Source organism: Seriola aureovittata, chromosome 3 (genome assembly GCF_021018895.1).
Source record: "Seriola aureovittata isolate HTS-2021-v1 ecotype China chromosome 3, ASM2101889v1, whole genome shotgun sequence".
Lineage (NCBI taxonomy): Eukaryota > Metazoa > Chordata > Actinopteri > Carangiformes > Carangidae > Seriola > Seriola aureovittata.
The window spans coordinates 2,616,906-2,638,104 of NC_079366.1; the positions used below are offsets into that span (position 1 = coordinate 2,616,906).

Consider the following 21,199-nt stretch of genomic DNA (forward strand, 5'->3'; position numbering starts at 1 on the left):
TGACCTCTGTGACAACAGAACAAAGGTGGCAGGACCCACTTTAGAAGCTCCAGACTGGTCAAGGTTCAGTCACATGAATTTGTGAAACATGAGCTGATATAAATGCTCCAAACTCCAGCCCCATCATATTTGCATATGTTTACACACAAATAAATGTCTCTCTGACTGTCTCTGTCTCTCTGTGTAGGTGATACTGAACAGCCCCAAACTGATTGAGGAGGAGAAAACCAAAATGGCCACCAAGGAGAAAGCTCTGCAAGAGAAAGAGGGAAAAAAGCCTTCAGATAAAACTAACAACACAGTGAATGGTACAGGTGGAACACCCATACATGTCAACACTCTGCAGGTACACACCACAACTTCCTTCATTTACAATCAGCATCAGCCACACATTATTCATGTCACAGTAAATGACATAAAAACAACAAGCTTATTAACAGAAATCTAAGTTTCCATTTGATTGTGACTTTTCAGAAGTAAGAACAGGTAATGAGGCTTTAACAGGACCTGGTCCGCACTCTAACAGGACGTGGCCCAGTCTCTAACAGGACCTGTTGTAGTCTCTAACTGGACTTGGTCCAGTGTCTCACAGGACCTGGTCCAGTCTCTAACAGGGTCTGGTCCAGTCTCAAACAGGACCTGTTCTAGTCTCTAAAAGGACCTGGTTCAGTCTCTAACAGGACCTGGTTCAGTATCTAACAGGACCTGGTTCAGTCTCTAACAGGACCTGTCCCAGTCTTTAACAGGGTCTGGTCCAGTCTCTAACAGGACCTGTCCCTGTCTCTGACAGAGTCTGTTCCAGTTTTTCTCTGTGTGTGTTGTTATGAAACATCTTCATCAACAGGTTTTAAGTCACTAATATTCATTTATTAATAATTAATGCTCCCGTGGACTCTTCTCTTATACAGTGTTAATTTCACTCTGGTCTCTGTCTGTCAGCAGGTGGTGGAAACTCGCTGTAAGAAGGTTTGCACATCAAAGTCGGACCTTCGATCCAATGACTTCAGCATTGTGGGGTCTTTACCTCGAGACTTTGAACTGTCCAACTTTGACTGTTACGGTAAACCAGTGGAGGTGACTGGGGCCCACAAGTCCCAAAACAAAGCAAACAAGAAACCCCCACCACCCAAACCTGTCATACCTGCTGCTGCCAAACGCATTGACCTCTATGCAAGAGCCCTCTTCCCTTTCTCCTTCCTCTTCTTCAATGTGGTCTACTGGTCCGTCTATCTGTAAGGGGGAGGGGGGGGGGGGGGGGGGGCAAACTGAACTGACAGTTGACATTACACAAATTCATGTGCTGCTCCACACTAATAAATTGAAAATTTCATGTGTGCCGAGCTGCAGACAGTCACTGCAGCTGCCCCCCCCCCTTAATGCATTAAGTAGACACTGCATGTGTGTCTGTCTGATACTTGACATTGTGCTTATTATAAACGAAACCTTGATGTGATTACAATACCCCTCTACTGTGCATTAGAAATCAGTGCTGTTCACTGACAGTAAGATTACTGCTAACACTTTATGTTAAAGGTGTAGAGCTCCTAAACTTCCAGAACTAATTGAATGAGAAGTAAATATAAAAATATACCCAGAATAGATAAATTAGTAACTTAAAATAATTACAATCATACTGTATGAGTTCATTTTGAAAGTTTATTTCTGCCACCAGGAACAAAACTAAGATTTACTGAGTTTCTATGAGATGAACTAGATAATATCAAGATAATATAAGATCCTCCTGTTGTAATTTTATCCTCATGTTGTAATGTTATCCTCATGTTGTAATGACCTGGTCTTATTATTATGAATGAGCTTTTCATCATATAACAATATAAAGTCATATAGTAACAAAAAAGTTAAAAACTAAAAGATTTGGTTTGTTGTAAAGATGAGAAAACAAGACCAGGTCTAAACCTAGTATAATGTCTGGACCACCTATTGTCAAATCCTGATTTTACAACCACAACGTTTGTTTGACAGAAACACCAAACACATAAATGAAAGACAAAGACTGAGCTGTGATGATGAAATGATCACTCAGAGAGAAAGTTAGAAGAGACAGACTATCTTCCTTTTTTTAGGTATTATTTGAGTCATAGTGTGTGTGTGAGAGAGAGAGAGAGAGAGAGAGAGCGAGAGAGAGAGAGAAGATGATATGCAGGGCCACAGGTCAGACTCGAACTCAGGCTGCCAGATTTAGACCTTAAAGCTTGAATGGCTTGCACTTCACTAGGTGAACCACTGGAACCTGAGACAGACTGACAGACTTTTTTATTTAGTCTCTGACACAGAGCACAGCCTCCGCCTGGATCCACAATAGTTTAACTCCCTCTGTTTGATATGTAGAGTTGGTCATAGTCGTTAGTCCGAAGCCTCATTACTGATGACTTCTCTCTCTCCCTCCCTCTCTCCTGCTCTCTCTGCTCAGTGTGTCTTATGTTTACTTATTCCTCTGCCTTTAGTAATAATGATACATGTGATGAAAGTAGTTTATTTGCTGTAATGGAGGTGAGGCTCAGTGTGTTGGAAGTGCTCCTCCTCTTCCCTGCAGTTCCAGAGCAGCCAGGAAACCAGAGCAGCTTAGTAGACTGCCTGTAACAAGAGGTGTAGCCCTAAGTCCCTGGACAGCATTTATACAAGTTTAATTAATAATGCACCAGGTTAGCGGAACAATTTACAGCTTTAGTTCATCTTTGATTGAATCCAGATTGAAACCAATCAGGAAATCAGTGGTGATATGCCACATGCTTGTTTTCTTCTGGCCCAGTATACGCACAGCTACATGGCCCAAATCTGGCCCATATACAGCATGACTGTTAGATGCTACTTCCACATCTGGGCCAATTCTGGCACACACAGAAAATCTTGCAGCTGTCAGACAATACCAGAGGATAACATCTGTTGGAGCAGAAGATTAATTTCCTATGTGGGACAAAACTCTTCAAATGCTCTGGTGCATCAACACCTGCATTTCCTGATCATGGTAGGATATCCAGATACAGGTCAAAATGGGGTGTGAGAGTCAGTGGAGTAAATTCCTCTCACCTTTTAAGTTTATACCAGGCCTGCTGTCATACAGAAGGATGATGAAATGAATCATAAAAATGAGGATAATGATGGATGCTCCTCTGAGGCATTCCTGCTTGTTGACTGGATCGAACAGTGGGACAAGCCCTATAATCGCGAATGTCTCTGACTGACTGATCCTATTTCCACCACTGGTCAGTGGAGTGCCGAGCCGCAGTCTACTAAGCTGCTCTGGTTTCCCGGCTGCTCAGGACCTGTCCCAGTCTTTAACAGGGTCTGGTCCAGTCTCTAACAGGACCTGTCCCTGTCTCTGACAGAGTCTGTTCCAGTTTTTCTCTGTGTGTGTTGTTATGAAACATCTTCATCAACAGGTTTTAAGTCACTAATATTCATTTATTAATAATTAATGCTTCCATGGACTCTTCTCTTATACAGTGTTAATTTCACTCTGGTCTCTGTCTGTCAGCAGGTGGTGGAAACTCGCTGTAAGAAGGTTTGCACGTCAAAGTCGGACCTTCGATCCAATGACTTCAGCATTGTGGGGTCTTTACCTCGAGACTTTGAACTGTCCAACTTTGACTGTTACGGTAAACCAGTGGAGGTGACTGGGGCCCACAAGTCCCAAAACAAAGCAAACAAGAAACCCCCACCACCCAAACCTGTCATACCTGCTGCTGCCAAACGCATTGACCTCTATGCAAGAGCCCTCTTCCCTTTCTCCTTCCTCTTCTTCAATGTGGTCTACTGGTCCGTCTATCTGTAAGGGGGGGGGGGGGGGACCAAACTGAACTGACAGTTGACATTACACAAATTCATGTGCTGCTCCACACTAATAAATTGAAAATTTCATGTGTGCCGAGCTGCAGACAGTCACTGCAGCTGCCCCCCCCCCTTAATGCATTAAGTAGACACTGCATGTGTGTCTGTCTGATACTTGACATTGTGCTTATTATAAACGAAACCTTGATGTGATTACAATACCCCTCTACTGTACATTAGAAATCAGTGCTGTTCACTGACAGTAAGATTACTGCTAACACTTTATGTTAAAGGTGTAGAGCTCCTAAACTTCCAGAACTAATTGAATGAGAAGTAAATATAAAAATATACCCAGAATAGATAAATTAGTAACTTAAAATAATTACAATCATACTGTATGAGTTCATTTTGAAAGTTTATTTCTGCCACCAGGAACAAAACTAAGATTTACTGAGTTTCTATGAGATGAACTAGCTAATATCAAGATAATATAAGATCCTCCTGTTGTAATTTTATCCTCATGTTGTAATGTTATCCTCATGTTGTAATGACCTGGTCTTATTATTATGAATGAGCTTTTCATCATATAACAATATAAAGTCATATAGTAACAAAAAAGTTAAAAACTAAAAGATTTGGTTTGTTGTAAAGATGAGAAAACAAGACCAGGTCTAAACCTAGTATAATGTCTGGACCACCTATTGTCAAATCCTGATTTTACAACCACAACGTTTGTTTGACAGAAACACCAAACACATAAATGAAAGACAAAGACTGAGCTGTGATGATGAAATGATCACTCAGAGAGAAAGTTAGAAGAGACAGACTATCTTCCTTTTTTTAAAGTTCTTTTTTTAGGTATTATTTGAGTCATAGTGTGTGTGTGAGAGAGAGAGCGAGAGAGAGAGAGAAGATGATATGCAGGGCCACAGGTCAGACTCGAACTCAGGCTGCCAGATTTAGACCTTAAAGCTTGAATGGCTTGCACTTCACTAGGTGAACCACCGGAACCTGAGACAGACTGACAGACTTTTTTATTTAGTCTCTGACACAGAGCACAGCCTCCGCCTGGATCCACAATAGTTTAACTCCCTCTGTTTGATATGTAGAGTTGGTCATAGTCGTTAGTCCGAAGCCTCATTACTGATGACTTCTCTCTCTCCCTCCCTCTCTCCTGCTCTCTCTGCTCAGTGTGTCTTATGTTTACTTATTCCTCTGCCTTTAGTAATAATGATACATGTGATGAAAGTAGTTTATTTTTGCTGTAATGGAGGTGAGGCTCAGTGTGTTGGAAGTGCTCCTCCTCTTCCCTGCAGTTCCAGAGCAGCCAGGAAACCAGAGCAGCTCAGTAGACTGCCTGTAACAAGAGGTGTAGCCCTAAGTCCCTGGACAGCATTTATACAAGTTTAATTAATAATGCACCAGGTTAGCGGAACAATTTACAGCTTTAGTTCATCTTTGATTGAATCCAGATTGAAACCAATCAGGAAATCAGTGGTGATATGCCACATGCTTGTTTTCTTCTGGCCCAGTATACGCACAGCTACATGGCCCAAATCTGGCCCATATACAGCATGACTGTTAGATGCTACTTCCACATCTGGGCCAATTCTGGCACACACAGAAAATCTTGCAGCTGTCAGACGATACCAGAGGATAACATCTGTTGGAGCAGAAGATTAATTTCCTATGTGGGACAAAACTCTTCAAATGTTGTGGTGCATCAACACCTGCATTTCCTGATCATGGTAGGATATCCAGATACAGGTCAAAATGGGGTGTGAGAGTCAGTGGAGTAAATTCCTCTCACCTTTTAAGTTTATACCAGGCCTGCTGTCATACAGAAGGATGATGAAATGAATCATAAAAATGAGGATAATGATGGATGCTCCTCTGAGGCATTCCTGCTTGTTGACTGGATCGAACAGTGGGACAAGCCCTATAATCGCGAATGTCTCTGACTGACTGATCCTATTTCCACCACTGGTCAGTGGAGTGCCGAGCCGCAGTCTACTAAGCTGCTCTGGTTTCCCGGCTGCTCAGGAACTGCAGGGAAGAGGAGGAGCGCTTCCAATACACTGAGCCTCTCCTCCATTAACTTTAAGCTGACAGCCGTCACACAGACGGATCAATGTCTGTGTAAAAGGGAGAGTCACAATGGTAGAGCACGTCAGGCCTCTGATTCCTGAACACACTCTCTAAAATCACAGACTGAGGCGGCGTCATGAGGGGGCTTCTTAACAGTAATATAACAAGATCTAAACACCATGTCTGGTTTTAGTGCAGTCCTTGTCTCATCAGACCAGGGAACCTGGTTTCTCTCAGTCTCAGAGTCCTGTAGCTGCTTTTTAATTTAAATGATTACAACTGCAACATAGCAATATGTGGGAAATGTGAGGGGTCTGAAAACTTTCTGAATGAACTGTATATTTGCAAGATAATACGGTTAACATGGTGATACGAATGTGCTCGAGTCTTTTCTTTGTTTTGTTTCTGGTTCTTATTATTTATGACCCCCAACAGGGTATCCAGTTAAAGTCTGCACTTTATTGTCCCTGCTGTGTTTATTGGTATTGTCTGGAGTTCAAAGAACTCAAAAAACCCAAAAAGCCTAAAGGTTTACCAACACTTATTCAGACCCCTTCACTTTGTTGTCATTTTAAATTGATAAAGTTTAATTGATTTAAATGTATTCAGAATGTAGTCCAGTTCTTTATAGGACCCCCTTCATCAGCAGTTCCAGATTCAGTCTTGAGTCTCTACAAGCGCTGAACCTGGATCTGGTTAGTTTATCTCAGTCTTTCTGACAGATCCTCTCAGACTCAGACTGGACAGGAAGTGTCTGTGAACGGTCCTCTTCAAGTCTCTCCACAGATGGTCTATGGGCTTCAGGTCTGGACTTTGGCTGGGACACTCAGGGACAGTCAGAGACTGATCCTGAAGACTCTCCAGTGTTGTCTTGGCTGTTTGGTTCAGGTCACTGTGGAGCTGAGAGGTGAACCGTCGCTCCAGTCTCGGGTCTCCTGGACTCTGGATGAGGTTTTCTTCAAGGACCTCTCTGTATTTGTCTCATTCATCCATCATCAGGTCTGACCAGTCTCCCTGTCCCTGCTGCTGAGAAGCCCCCACAGCATGATGCTGTCCCCCATGCTTCACTGTAGGGATGGTGTTGTCCAGGTGCTGAGCAGGACCTGGTGTTTGGAGTCCAGAGAGTCTGGTTCCTCCTGGTCTCAGAGTCTTTAAAGTTTGTCAGTCAGACTCCAGCAGCTTCATATGTCTTTGACTCTCAGTGTCTCTCTCTCGTCTCTCTACCATAAAAACCTGAATGATGCCCATCTTTCCAGCAGTTTCTCCATCTCTGCAGGGACTTCTGAAGCTCCTCCCTGACCCAGGTCCCTCTGACCTGTTCCCTCAGTTTGTCTGCACACCAGCTCTAGAAGAGTCCTGCTTCCAGTTCTTGTTCCCACGGTTCTCCTGGGAACACTCAGATCTTTGTGTCCTGACCTCTGTCTCACCACAGTTTGATCACAGAGGTCTACAGAGAGCTCACTGGACTTTATGGTCTTTGTCCTGACCCGTGGGTGAACTGTGGGACCTGATACACACAGGTGTGTGTCTTCCTGAACTCTGTCCAATCAGCTCAGTTCACCACAGGTGGGCTTCAGTCCAGGTCTAGACTCAGTTGATCACTGTTTGGAGGCGCAGTTAAGAGTCTGAAGACTTTGGTAGATGAGATTCAAGTGGTCTCAGTCCACATAGTTTGACTGACTGATCTGGACCCAACATGTTTGGTGTGAAAGAAACCTGGGATTGACATGAAAACCTGATCTCAGAGATTCTACAGCATAATCGCTACGATAGAATCTGTCTCTGTGTTTTTGGACTAACTCATGAGATGATCTTGTACACGCACAGATTCATATTAATCCATACCTCTTACCATAAAGTGTTACAGGTGTTAGGCAGCTCAGTCAGTAACTACAAAGCTTTGGCCTCATTTGAAGATTGCAGCATTTAACCCTCCCGAGCTGTTATATGAAAGTGCTTTAAGCAGCAGCTAAGCTTGGCAGCCAGCGCTTCGCCCTCTCTGGAAATATACTGCTATGTTATGAAAAGACAGCTCTCTGACTTGATATTAACTATTTTCAGGAAAGTTCAATAAAAGTTTCTTTTCCTCTGGAGCACGTGTGATATTTTACTTTTTGACCACATAGAAAAGAGAAAAAGAAAAAGAGACAAAAACTGAGCCTCTTATTTTCTTTGATTTTGACTTCTTGACTGTGTTTGATACAATCAATGAATGAACCCACTGATCGAGGACTGACCTTGGTCCTTTATTATTTTATTAATTATTGAACATTCGTCATTCATTCAGTTTTTTTTTTTTAAACTAAAAACCAAAAACATCAAATCAGAAGACATGGTTCAATTCTGGTGTTCATAAATTCCTTTTTTTTTGTTTTTCCTTGTTGAATTGAAGAATGAATAAAGGTTGTCAGGTGACACAGAAGTAAAGGTAAATATTTCAAAATAAACGCCAAGAGGATAGAAATTACCACTCTATAAAAACAGACAGACAGTTTGGTTTTTATGTATTTATTTCTCTGACATGGTCCAGAGAAGAACTCGTCACATTTTGGGGTTCTATGTATGAATGTGATTTTCTTTGAAGTCTGGTGTCTGAAACTTCTCTGTAGACTCGACTTTAGCGGCTACTCACGTGTAAAACAACTAGATTATATGATTGATTTCTCCACTATATGATGTCTGATTGATGAATTTCAGAATAAAGGTTGTAGTGTCAGCTACGACCAACAACCAACAGCAGCTATAAACAGTGAACATTAGCTTGATCATGTAGCAGAATATGAAGTGACTTGGTAACAGTGGGGACCTCTGCTGGTCACTTTAGACAACACTATCTCTGAAGGACCACACAGTGTATTTCCAAATATGAATTAACAAGGCTATTAATTCATGCTACACTAGTAAATGATACATCACACACTTCTGATCAAATATTTTTGTCTTAATGTAAAGAAACAAACAGATCTTTATCTGTCTATCTGTGCCTGTATAATATTACTCTTCATAGAGATGCCAATTTATCCTCTGGGCTTTTATTTTGAAATAATTAATCTGACCTGACTACCTTTCTTCATTCTTCAATTCCATCCATTACCTATACTGCTTATCTTTATAGGGATGCAAAGGGCCTGGAGCCAAGCCCAGTTGACATTGGACGAGGGCTGGGGACACTCTGGACAGATCAGTGTATCACAGGGCTGACATATAGAGACAAACAACCATTCACACTCACATTCACACCTATGTGCAATTTAGAGTCACCAATTAACCTAATGTGCATGTCTTTGGGCTGTGGGAGGAAGCTGGAGTACCTGGAGAGAACCCATGCAGACACAGGGAGAGCATGCAATCACCACACAGAAAGGCCCCAGCCTGAAGGCAGGTTCAAACCGTACAAACAGCAGAATTGACCCATTTTTTAAATTTGATTTCTTGTTTTTTTTTTTAATTCTGACAATAAAAAAAAGAAAACTGTTTTTGGTTTAAAATGAAAGAAATAAATTGCCTGAACGTACACAGACCCTAATCAATTGTAATTATGTGCCTGCATACTTATTAGTATTGTTACTCAAATATGTATCTTTTACTATGTGCCTGCAATGCAAATCAAATCTTTATCTTTTTAGTGTGAACATTGTGTGAAATCTTTGTTATGTGTGTCATGTCCCATCCTGATTTAGGTTATGTTTTCTGTTTTTTTGTCATTTTTGGTTTTCACTTCCTGTTTTATTTTGGTGTTTGTCTAACCTCTCCTCTTGTTCCAGATTTGCACCTCCTGTCATCATGTGTTTCCCGCCCCTGTCATTGTCACCCCTAATGTGTTGCACCTGTGTCTCATTGTTCTCCCCTCCTAGTGTATTTAGTCTGCTTGTGCCCTGTGTCCTGTGCCAGTTCTTCTTTGTTCATTGTATCAAGCATTCCAGCATTTTCTCCATGTTATTCCTAGTGGTTTTGACCAGTTTTTTCTTTACTTAGTCTAAGCCTTTGCCCTTTGGATTTGACTGCCATCTCTGCCTGATTACCTTAGATTGCCGTTTCTCGGTCAAGCATTTTTGAGTCCTCATCCTGTTGTCCTGTCAATGTGTCAATATCACTATCCATAACGACCAAACCCAGTGTTGGCCCATGGCATAGGCAGTATAGGCGAATGCTTGTTGCAACAGAAATGGAGTAAGAAAAAAATCTAAATTGTTCTTTAACTATTTACTTATACTATTAGTAGTATTATTTCAAAATAGACCACACAATAACGTAACTACATACCAAAGCCTATGAAATAATGGAGAAGCCTTTTTTTTTTTTTTTTTTTTTTTTCTGGGTTCCTGCCGCCCTCCGGCCCCCCTTCCTGGCTCTTTACACTTTACCTGTTCTCTGGGGAGGACAGGCAAGTTATATGACGTGACCCCAGAAAAGATGTATCTTTCATCATGTCAAAACGACCAAAGCTCTCTGGTGCCCAGGGAAGAAAAAGAAGACAGAAAGAGGAGGAAAAACGGGAAAAAGACAGAGGTACAGTAATGTAATGTGATGAAATGATTTGTCTTTTGCATTGGTAGTTACCATTGTTGGAGCAGAGTGTTAACTTGCTAGCTTATTTTTGGATGATAGTAATGCGGTTTGCTAAGCAACAATAGCTAGAGTTAACGTCAGTTAGCGTTATTCCACCCTTAAATTCATCAGGAAAATTTGGAAATATTAGCGTTATGCCTATTCAGGGGTTGTTTTCACCAGCTGGCTGTGTCATACATTTTTATTGACATCTGGTTAGCCAACGTTTGCCCTGCTTGTAATAGTCACACAGAGTTACTGAACTGAAATGAAATTGTTCATTTATGCTGTGTGTCATCTTCATTTACTCCTAGCCAGTAACATCTAGGCTGATGTCTACATGTATAATCTTCAATCTTCTTAATCTGTCAAAAGAAGGGTAACACTTGTGAGATTCATCAAGATGTGTAAGCATCAGCCGAGATGTTATTGGCTATGAATAACAGGTGAAGAAACAGGTGGTGTGATGTTCTCTCTTGATTGGTGGCAATTATCCAGTCTTTAGTTGAAAGAAACATGGCTTTAAGGGGGTCTACAGAGACTTTAAACAAACCAGACAATGGCAACTTTCTGAAAGAGATGGAGCTCGTGGCCAAATTTAATCAAAAATGAATTGAAAGCAGCGAAATACTGGAAAGGATTGTGGAAGAGATCAAAACAGCCAAGTATTCCAAGTACTCCATTATTTTAGATTGCACCCCTGATCTGTGTCATAAGGAACAGCTCGCTGTCATTGTCAGGATAGTGTCACTAGAGGACTTATCACTAATTCAAGAATATTTCTTTGGTTTTCTTGTGGCAGAGGAGACAACAGGGGAAAGTTTGTCATCTTTCATCCTAAAAAGACTGGACAAGCTTAATATCCCCTTTGAGGACTGCAGAGGACAGTGTTATGACAACGGTGCCAACGTGAAGGGAAAGAATAAAGGTGCCCACACTTTAAATCTGGTGATAGCTGATGCTGCAAAGAGCTCACCAGATATCACTGGCTACTTTGGATATTTAGCAAAGCTCTTCTCAGCCTCCACCCATAGATGGGATATCCTCCTGAAACATGTTAAAACCACATCATGGTCAGAGACCAGATGAGAAAGCATGATAAAAAGCATTGAGGCAGTAAGGTTCCAGGCTGGGCTAGTCAGAGAAGCTCTGAGGGAAACTACTGCAGACCCTGTGGTGAGAGTTTAAGCCCAGTCTTTGGATGAGGATATTGGATCTTAAAGCTTTTCCATTTGTACAGCCATGTGGTATCACATCCTCAACAAGATCCAGCATGTGAGTAAACGGATGCAGTCACCCTCCATGCAGCTAGATGTGGCTGTAGACTTGCTGAAGAAAAACAAGATATTGCCTCACCTCCTACAGAAACACTGGATTTTCTGATGCACGGACAACTGCAAAGGAGATGTGTGAGGAGATGAAAATGGAGGCTGTACTCAAACAAAAACGGTTGAGAACCACAAAAAGGCACTTTGTTTATGAGTCTCCAGATGAGCCTATTGATGATGCACTTAAAAAAATGGAAACCACATTTTTTAATGTGGTAGTCTATACAGCCATCTCTTCACTTGATGAGAGATTTCATAACCTTGGCGAACTGATGAACGGTTGTTCAGTTCTTCCCTGTTCTCACCTTGTGCTCCCTACAGTTTGGAATCTTACTTAACATAGCTGAATACCCTGTGAAGTCCACTTCGCAGGGAACTACTAGGCGATCGGAATGCACCCTAACTGCCATCCCTGAAAATTTCCCTTAACAAAAAATCAGACAAATCCTTTTAAATCCCACAATTTCCAACCTCCATTGACAATTTTTATATCAATTTATATCAACTGTAGCGATTTTTGTCCTGTTTCAACCAGTTTTGGTCTCATTCTGATGCGTTTTACGTTTTTTTTTAAGGAAATCCCCCCCAAAGTGCCCCCATAGATGCCCATGTTAAACGTTGAGGGGAGTTTCAAAACTGTGATAAAAACACAACCATAAACTGCAGGTACAAATATAAGATATCAATCTCTTTATTGAAGCCTTGGGCCTGCCATCATGAGGTAATCTTTTCACTAGGACTAGTAGTTTTCTCTCTGATATCCCATTTTTGAACACAACTTTCATCTTCATCAACTTCAGCTGTTTTCTGCCTTGGGAGACAGAGGGGATTGTGTGTGCGTGTTTCCCTCCTCCCCCTGGTGGCCACAGTCACCATAGCAACCAGTGTCTCAGCAGGTGCTACTGATAGTTACTGGGTAGAAATGGACAAAGTTGATTCTGATTGGCTAATTAGACTCATTAACTCTTAGCCTTCTAACTCGGGTATGAGAGCAACTCTAAGTTAAATCAACATGGTGTATTTGCATGTACTTGTGTGTGCGTGTTGGTGTGTGGTTCTTTTTAGTGTGTACATATCTTTCTATAATTGTGAAGCCAATTTTGGTTAAAAACCATTATTGTGAGGTCATTTTGGCCACTCCTGACAACTGTCAGGTTGAAGGTTGTCTGTTTGAAGGTTAAGCTTTGGCAGTTCCCAACACCACGCACTCACCATATATTAACTGTATAAGTGTCTCAACCTGGCAACACAAGGTTTTTGGAGGCTCTATGTTAGACAGCTCTACTGCCACACACAACAATATACACACGCACATGGACACCATCTTTTCGATATTCACCTTCAAAATAAGTGTCTCAACTAGGTGAAAAGAACTTAATTGACAGAAACACACAAACACCACCAGCACGATTTGAATCAACCTTCAAAATAAAAGTCTCAACATGGTAAGAGGGAATTATTTGCTCAGTTGTAAAAAACCTTATACAATTTATGCTGCCAAACACAGAAGCACTGACATTGACGTACACATGCCATCCCAATGACATGGATACACTTTCAAAATGAAAAAGGTAAGAGGTAAGGCAGGTAATAAAAGTTCAATCTTAGAAACTCTCTCTGTTAAGGTGCCAATTGATGCCAACAAACCTGCTAGCTAATGTATCTGTTCAGGTGCTAACTGACACCAAAAGACCTGGTAGCTGATGTCTCTGTTTAGGTGCTAACTGACACCAAAGGACCTGGTAGCTGATGTCTCTGTTTAGGTGCTAAATGACACCAACAGACCTGGTAGCTGGTGTCTCTTTTCAGCGGCTAACTGAGACCAAAAGACCTGGGAGCTACTCTGTCACTGTGAACCTATGATCCTTCCTGTCCTTGAGGTTGTTTACAGTCATCAACATGTTAGACAGCTGCAGAATCTGAAATCATGAATATCTGTGTAAACTGTTTACAAATGTTTTCTGATGAATGTGATAAGTAAAACAAGTTGAAGAGTGACCAGTATTTTCCTGTCACTGTATGTTCTTTGTTCACACTAAAAACAAAATCTGTTGATTAAATCATTAACTAAACAGATAATGAATCATGAGTGTTTATACACACCTCCAATATGCTTAAATAAGAGAAACAATGATAGTGGTGTGTGCATGGAGAAACACTGATGCTCACAGTGTAGATGGTAATTATCAGAGATAGTATTCAAGACCTCTCCCATCATGTTTGTACTATATGTTCTTAATAGGCTGGACCGGTGGGGACAGGCAACATGGCAACATGTTTGAAAAAGAATCAGAGACGTTCTTTAGTTAAACTGTTTCTGGCAGTCAAACTCCTTCGGACCTACTAACATCTGTGTACCTCTTCTTATAGGCTGCACTGTAGACACATTCATGGATACAGAACACATAAGTCAGGGAAGGACCAGCAGTTCCCCAGGGTCATACACTTTATTTATTTGATATAGGCTACCACAAGTCACATTAATATTTAAACAATTTATTCTTTTTTTGTCCCAGATGCTGAAGCGTTCTGTAAATACTCAGTAAACTTTGTAAAAACAGTTTGTGTTTGGTCTCTTTGTGTCTCCACACAGATCGATACTTCAATATTTAATGTTAGTTAAAATTATATTATATATATATAGCTTTTTTCTTTTTTTGAGTGTGGCCCATTTTTGTATGTGATACAACATATAGTACATCTATTAAATGAAAGATCAACCTACGCAGTTACTCAGTGTTTTATTAGGCCATATGGTTCCTGAGTGAAGATCCAGTGGGTTTCCCTTTTTAGCAGATGTTTAATCGGATGTCGTCCCCTCAGGTCGGGTGTAACCCTCTCTGTGCCCATGGAGAGGCAGCTGATCCGTGCTTCTTCTTTTTTTTTTTATGTAAAATTATAACACAATACATCCTCCCATGCCTCATGTCCACAAAAGAACGGAATCATCTACATTAAGATGATAAAAAATAATGAAAGTGAATCCATTCAGCTATTTTAATGTCATAGTGGTGTAACTGAAACATAGTGAAAAGGAAGCTTATAGAGGCTGCCTCTTTATTAGACTGTGTATAAAACCATATTTAGTAAAGCCTCCTTTTCTGTGGACATGTTGTGGAATAGCACACTCACATAAAAGCTGGACTTGATGCGTCATAATATTTTATTACTGTGTTGTATGAATCATGCAGAGAACACGGAGCCCGCGCTGAGAGCCAGTGCAGATTTTTGTGTGATTTCAGCTCAAATGAATCTGTGTGTTCTCGTACTGAACTATCAGTACCCTACAGCCTCATATTGCTTTACGTTTAACTGTCGGCTGTTCTCGGTTCCTTCTCGTGCCTCATCGGTATTCCTAGGCAATCCTCGGCGCGCGCCCCCAGTCCAGCAGCAGCAGCAGCAGCAGCGGCGGCGGCGGCGGCGGCACGCGCATCTCCAGAGAGAGGACAGGGCATCCGCAGAGCCGGAGACGCTTCTGCGCGGACCTGGAATCACGCCATGAGCCCACACCGTGTGTGATGGAGGTGATGTTTCTGTAGGAGCCGCTACCTTAGACTGCTGTGAGGAGAATCATCATCATCATCTCCACCATGAAGCTGCTGTTTGTGGTCACCCTCTTATGGCGCGAGGCGCTGTGCGGATCTCCGAGCGTCCAGATCGGTAGGATTTTCATTTGTATCACGGCCCCACCGTTCATCCGTGTGTCTCAATGATTCTCAGTGTTGGCTTCTCTTCCCGCTTGTCGTGGCCCGCGTCTTCCTCGCAGATGAGACGGGCCCGTCTCATCTGTCCTCCTCACCGCTGTAAGGGGGGAGAGGCCTCGAGCCGCTGGACTGCTCTAATTATGTCAACTTCCTCATCTTTTATATATTTGTGTATGTGCTCTTAGGCGCGTGCATCTTAAGAGCGGCGCAGTGTGTGGCGTGCCCGCGCGCGCGCGCGCATGGTAGTCTTGAAGGTGTTAAGTGGCACACAGCAGGTAAATCCAAGAGAATTAAAATTCAGCACTTCAGACGCGTTTCCTGAGCTCCTTGTTGGATCTGCAGGTACAGGTAGAACGACCCCTACAGCTCTGGACTCTCAGCCGCATCACATTACATTAAAATACATGAACAGGCTATAATTAGACAAAGGCTACCAGCACTAGAATGTGTTCTATCGTTAGATATCACATTTAGTTTAAATAGCTATCACAATGGTTTTGTATTACTTATTGTGATGCCTATAATATTTTCACATGACAGCAGGTAAAACATTAAGGTATCATTTCACAGATTAATGTCATTGTCAACAGTTTCTCATGAAAACCAACATTGATTTGAACCCACTGTCAACTTCAACAACACTTCATTGAAATATTACTGAAATTTCATCATCAAAGTTCAATATCCAAATCACAGCAGCTTCAGTTTTTGGATAAAGGTAAAATGTGTCACAACACACCATTTTAAATGAAGCATTGTGGTGTTAGAGAGGCTGTGGCCTCCAAATCATATCCTCCAGATAAGCTTGTTTGTTACAGACCCCAGCAAACATCCCATCATCATCTTTATATTTTTTTAGTAAAGTGAAATTAAAAAATTAAAAGATAACCAAATAATAGCAACATGATTTTGTTTGCTCATCGTTCAGCTTTATTATCAAGCACTGTGTGTACAGCCATGCTAGCAGCTGTCTGAGGCTGCACAGTTACGCTTTGAGCTAAAAGCTAACCACTAAAGGCTAACATGCTTATAATGACAATGCCAACATGCTGATGTGGTGTAGTCTTTACATATCTTGGTTTTGTGTCTTAGCATGCTAACATTTGCTAATTAGCACTAAACACAAAGTAAAGCTGTGGGTGATGGAAATGTCATTAGTTTTCCAAGTCCAACCAAAGCATTGAACAAACAAACACACGACGGAGGAGCCTGGTCTGTGCTGTGGTGGTTCAGGAAGTGTTTCCTCTGCTGAGGTAATAACTTTGTGCTGCTTGTGGGTACATGTCTACATTTGTGTGGATGTTGATTTGCATGGATGTTTTTGCTCTGTTCAGTCAGTGCTTGTTCTGGCAGTCTGCTACATATGAAGTTCCATATTGCGAGCATATGTAGGTGCAAAATGATGACCACATGATGTTCCCTAATGGTGCCCCCCCCCCCAATATGCTTAATGCTTGGATATAAATCTTGCTATTTTACCCGTGGTGGCATTATTGTGAGATTAGGAGCCTGAGTGTGCTGAATAGTAGGCAGTCAGCTGCTCCACTCTAGGAAGTTAGTCATTGTAGTGCAAGACAGCTGCTTTATACAAAGTCCACAAACAGCCTTCTCTTAGCCATCTACGTTGTATAACCCGAAATAAGTCCACACACTGCTTCTCAGTTCAAACACATCACTACAGCTCAAATGCCCCCCCCCTCAAAGAAATGTTTGAATTTTGAAAATAAAGGGACAGCCCTAAGGAACGTTCTCTAAAAGTTACACAAAAAATAACCTTTAGTGAAGGTTTTATTTATAAAACTGCTGGAGGTAGCATTTTGTGGTTGTATAAAGCACATACTTATGTTGCACTATATCATGTGCGGAATAATTTATTTAACAATACACCCTCAGTATTATATCATACGTGTGTATTACACAATCACAAATTAAAACTATGACATATATTATTTATATGATTGTGATGCTGTGACATGTAAAGCTTTGTTTTCACTGATTACAGACTGATTTGTTTTTGCCTCAGATTTCACAGTTTGAGCTTCAGTGTGTAGCTCAATGCAAAATGATGAACTCTGAGGGCAAATTTAGACAAGATTCACGACGAAGCGAGTTGAAATTTGCAACTACTGGCAATGTGCTGAAAACCTGCCATTTTGCATTGCTGCAACTATACAAGACAGTGTATCGTTTCCATAGCAACAGCTCTGTACTTCTGTTCCAACCGCAGCTTCTCAGGCTTTTTTGTAGCTGGATACTTTGTAGTGTCTTAAAATATGAATAGTGATGGCGATGGTGAGTTACTTGTCAGCGTCTAGATCAGATCAGATATAGACCTCCTTCCTGTCCACAGACTGTTTGGCTGTGTATGTGGTAGAATTATATTAAAGGGTAATTATAAAAAATTCTCACACCAATATTTCCCCAAATCTACTGTTTTAATTACATCTTTACAAGATATTTGCCTTTGCAGTTTATAAAAGCTAGCTAGGTAGTGTTTGTTATTGTTAGCTAATGTTTTTTCTTAATGATCTCACATTGCTAAATGTGTAAATTACAGTCGTGCTCTAAAAAAATATTCATTTTTTACATGTCTGATTTCCTCAACAGTGAAACTGATGTCATGTCTTGGTTTTAGAAACAGTAACTCTAATGTTTACCAGTTTAACAGTTTGGCTTGATCGCAACTCCAGGGCCAGCCCTATAACCTGGACTGACTGTCCAGCTGACTGACTGACTGACTGACTGACTGATCATAAACGATCTGGATAAAACAGGTTCTTTTAGGGGGGTGTTTACAGTTGCAGTGTTGTGAACTTAGCTCACTGCAAAGCAAATAAACTGCTTTCATGTATCATTATTGCTAAAGGAGGCAGAGGAATAACTAAACATAAGACACACCGAGCACAGAGAGCAGGTGAGAGGGACAGAGAGAGAGAGAGAGAGAAGTCGTTGCTAACTGCTAAAGAAATTAGCAGATCATGTAGGCATGTAAACACAGAAACACCAGCAACTGGAAATGAGACAATACTCTTACTGCAGCACAGCAATAAAACCCTGTTAAGAAACAAAGGGTTTCTGTCCACTGAAACGCTAGAGGGATTTTAATGTGAAATGGTTACAGGAAGTGTTTTGTTTGTAACGTGTAATGTAACTTTAACACGGGAGTGACTGAAGACGAGGCTACTAAGTAAAATACTAAAATACCACTATGACCAATTCTCATGGACTATAAATAAAGATGGACGTAGCCTCTGTAATGTCACCCAGAGGTTTCTAGGGAGCGGTTTTAAAGCTCAGAGTGAGCTGCTCCACTGCTGCCATCTTTGCATTGTCTGACTCTGGCTCAACTCCCAGTTAATCCAGAAATGAACAAAGAGGTGGGGTGTGGGTAGAGCTGAGACTCTGGTTTATGTCAGTTTGTGGCACGCATACGCTCAACCACCTGTCAGTCAAAGAGGTGATGCCCTCAATTATACATAACTTTAAGCCTTAATAAAATGTAAGCAGATGATTTATATAAACAGTTGTTGAAGGAGAAAATTTGCTATAGAGACCAAAACTGTTTTTGTACCAGGCTGTAAACATTATTTCTGCTGTAAAGTTGCACATTTTAACATGGGAGTTGATGGGGATTGACTCACTGTTGGATCCAGACTATAGTGGTCATTAGAGGAACTGCAGTTTTTGACACTTTGGTGTATTGTTAGCTGCACAGTTAAGAGCCTGTCTGTATAATGTTTGGAGATAAATGTAAAACATTTTATCTGTTATAACTGCACATTAAACCCAAACAGCTATTTATCCTTGTGATATTCTTCTTTAATGGTGGTGAAATGATCTCCACCTTTTATCACACAGTGATCGCACCATGGATTTGCAGGTTGTTTATGTTTAAAGACACAACATTTTAAAGCATTTAAAAATATTTTGACCTAAGATTAAGTTTGAAATTAAGGTCATTGTAAAAATAAGTAATTTGTTGCACGGTCAGCATGTGTAGTTATGATGGTGGAGCCCTGATACTGTTTTATCAAAATACACACAGCTGTCAAAACTGTACTGTACTGTCTCTTAACTCACATTGTGGTTCCTCCCAAAAACTTTAATGTTACCTGACTTAAGTTTCTCTCTAATCTGTTTGTAATGGGTGTAACACCAGCTACATGCATGGGTTGTATATGTGTGTAGTAATTGACATGGTTGTGCTGACTCGGGGTGGGCATGATTAATCGATGATCGATAATTGATTGTTAAGAATTTGTCGATCACGTGGCAGCAACCAGCAGGGGTACAATTTAAATTTTCAACACAGAAAAATGAAAACTCAGCTGCTGGCGCACGGGCTGACGTAGGCATCGCAGGTAAACATAAAGAGAGCAAGGCGAAGTTTGGTGTGGGAACATTTCGAGCTGAAAAATAACCAAGGGGGAAAAATACGCTTTCTTTAGTATTTATTGCCATAGGCATATTTTTTTTATATAAAAAATTAATAATGAATCGATAATTGATCGTTAAGTTTCCAGATGATCGATAAAGGAAATTTCCTCAAGTGCCCATCCCTAGTGCTGACTGAATGTTGTAGTGTATCCACTACAAGTTCTTCCCTAGCCCCTCCCCCATCAGTTCAGGACTTCTGTCTCATAAATAAACAGGTGAAAACAGAACCTCCTTGGTGGAGGTAATAACAATAATAATGCTAATGATAATAATTGTAGCAGTGGGAGGCTGCAGTCACAGATCTGGACTCAGATTAATCAGGCGTAAACAGCTGCAGCAGGCTTCATTCATGATGAAAGTAAAACAATTCTTCATGAACCTCTGTCTTTAACTGATTTAACTGTGGAGACGGGAGATGATCATCATAACTTGTCTTGGTTCTCACCACAGTAAATTGAGACTTGCACATGTGTGACTTACTCCCACCTCTGTTGGACAGTCATAGGCCCTGTTCAGATCTGGGATGAACATCTGTCTCAGTTGATCCGATCAGAAGGCAACACTTTAAGGCTGCGTCCATACTACAACATTTTCATTTTGTCTGGCCATGCACTCTCAAAGTGAGTAAGGTGTGATCTCACATAGCTCCTAACCTACAGATATTTAAAGAAGTCCTGTTGTGGTAGAGCATATTTATATTCGAGCTGCTGGAAAGATGTAAATGCCCCTTCCAGGTATAGATCACCAACACTAGATATTCCCATCTCGCTCCATGCTAGAAAAGCACTGAATGAGGGATTTGAGAATATTTGCTCATTAGTAATTTCATCATTACTATATCGTCACCATTATTCCACCAGATCCAAATCAACTTCACTGATCACTGTTATCACTGTTGTTGAAGTTATTCCACCTGATGCAGGTATTTGCCTATATGCAGTGAGATACCTATGGCGGCTGTCCACTGTTACCAGCAGGGTTAGTAACAGCAGCAGTGGAGTGGACAAGAGAATAGAAAATCAATATGTGGTGTCTGTTGATATTTTGTGGTGGCCCACTATAAATAAATCAATGTATGGGAAACACTGAGCTGATGAAGACAGTTGTCACACAGTCAGAAGTGTATGGTGCCATATGTATTTTAAGGTATGAGCAGGTTTCTATAGTTCCTGTTTGGTTCAGAGAGCGTTTATGGAACCTGCAGTTTTTAGTGAATGTTCTGTTAACTGCATATTTCACCTAGACAAACATTCCAGGGATGTAATGAAAACGGTCCTGAATTACTGTAGAGGAACATCCAGGGAA

The 21,199-nt window shown here is 41.1% G+C and overlaps 2 protein-coding genes across 7 annotated transcripts in view; both read left to right on the forward strand.

Annotated features, from left to right (window-relative positions):
• Window positions 1-5,039, forward strand: part of LOC130166854 (glycine receptor subunit beta-like) — a 32,337-nt gene extending 27,298 nt beyond the window's left edge. For 2 of the 4 annotated variants that reach the window (XM_056372648.1, XM_056372651.1), the window contains 2 exons: window positions 188-346; window positions 3,497-5,039. In XM_056372648.1, coding sequence (XP_056228623.1) covers window positions 188-346; window positions 3,497-3,793 — 456 coding nt within the window. In that variant the 3' untranslated portion in view covers window positions 3,794-5,039. Of the gene's footprint in view, window positions 1-187; window positions 347-942; window positions 1,237-3,496 lie in introns of those variants that run through there. The other 2 variants (XM_056372650.1, XM_056372649.1) reach the window with 2 other exon arrangements.
• A 9,128-nt stretch (window positions 5,040-14,167) lies between these two features.
• The window catches only part of LOC130166200 (glutamate receptor 2-like), an 80,360-nt gene continuing 73,328 nt past the window's right edge, over window positions 14,168-21,199 (forward strand). For 2 of the 3 annotated variants that reach the window (XM_056371624.1, XM_056371623.1), the window contains exon 1: window positions 14,168-15,413. In XM_056371624.1, the coding sequence (XP_056227599.1) occupies window positions 15,344-15,413 (70 nt within the window). In that variant the 5' untranslated portion in view covers window positions 14,168-15,343. The remainder of the gene's footprint in view (window positions 15,414-21,199) is intronic. The other variant, XM_056371625.1, reaches the window with a different exon arrangement.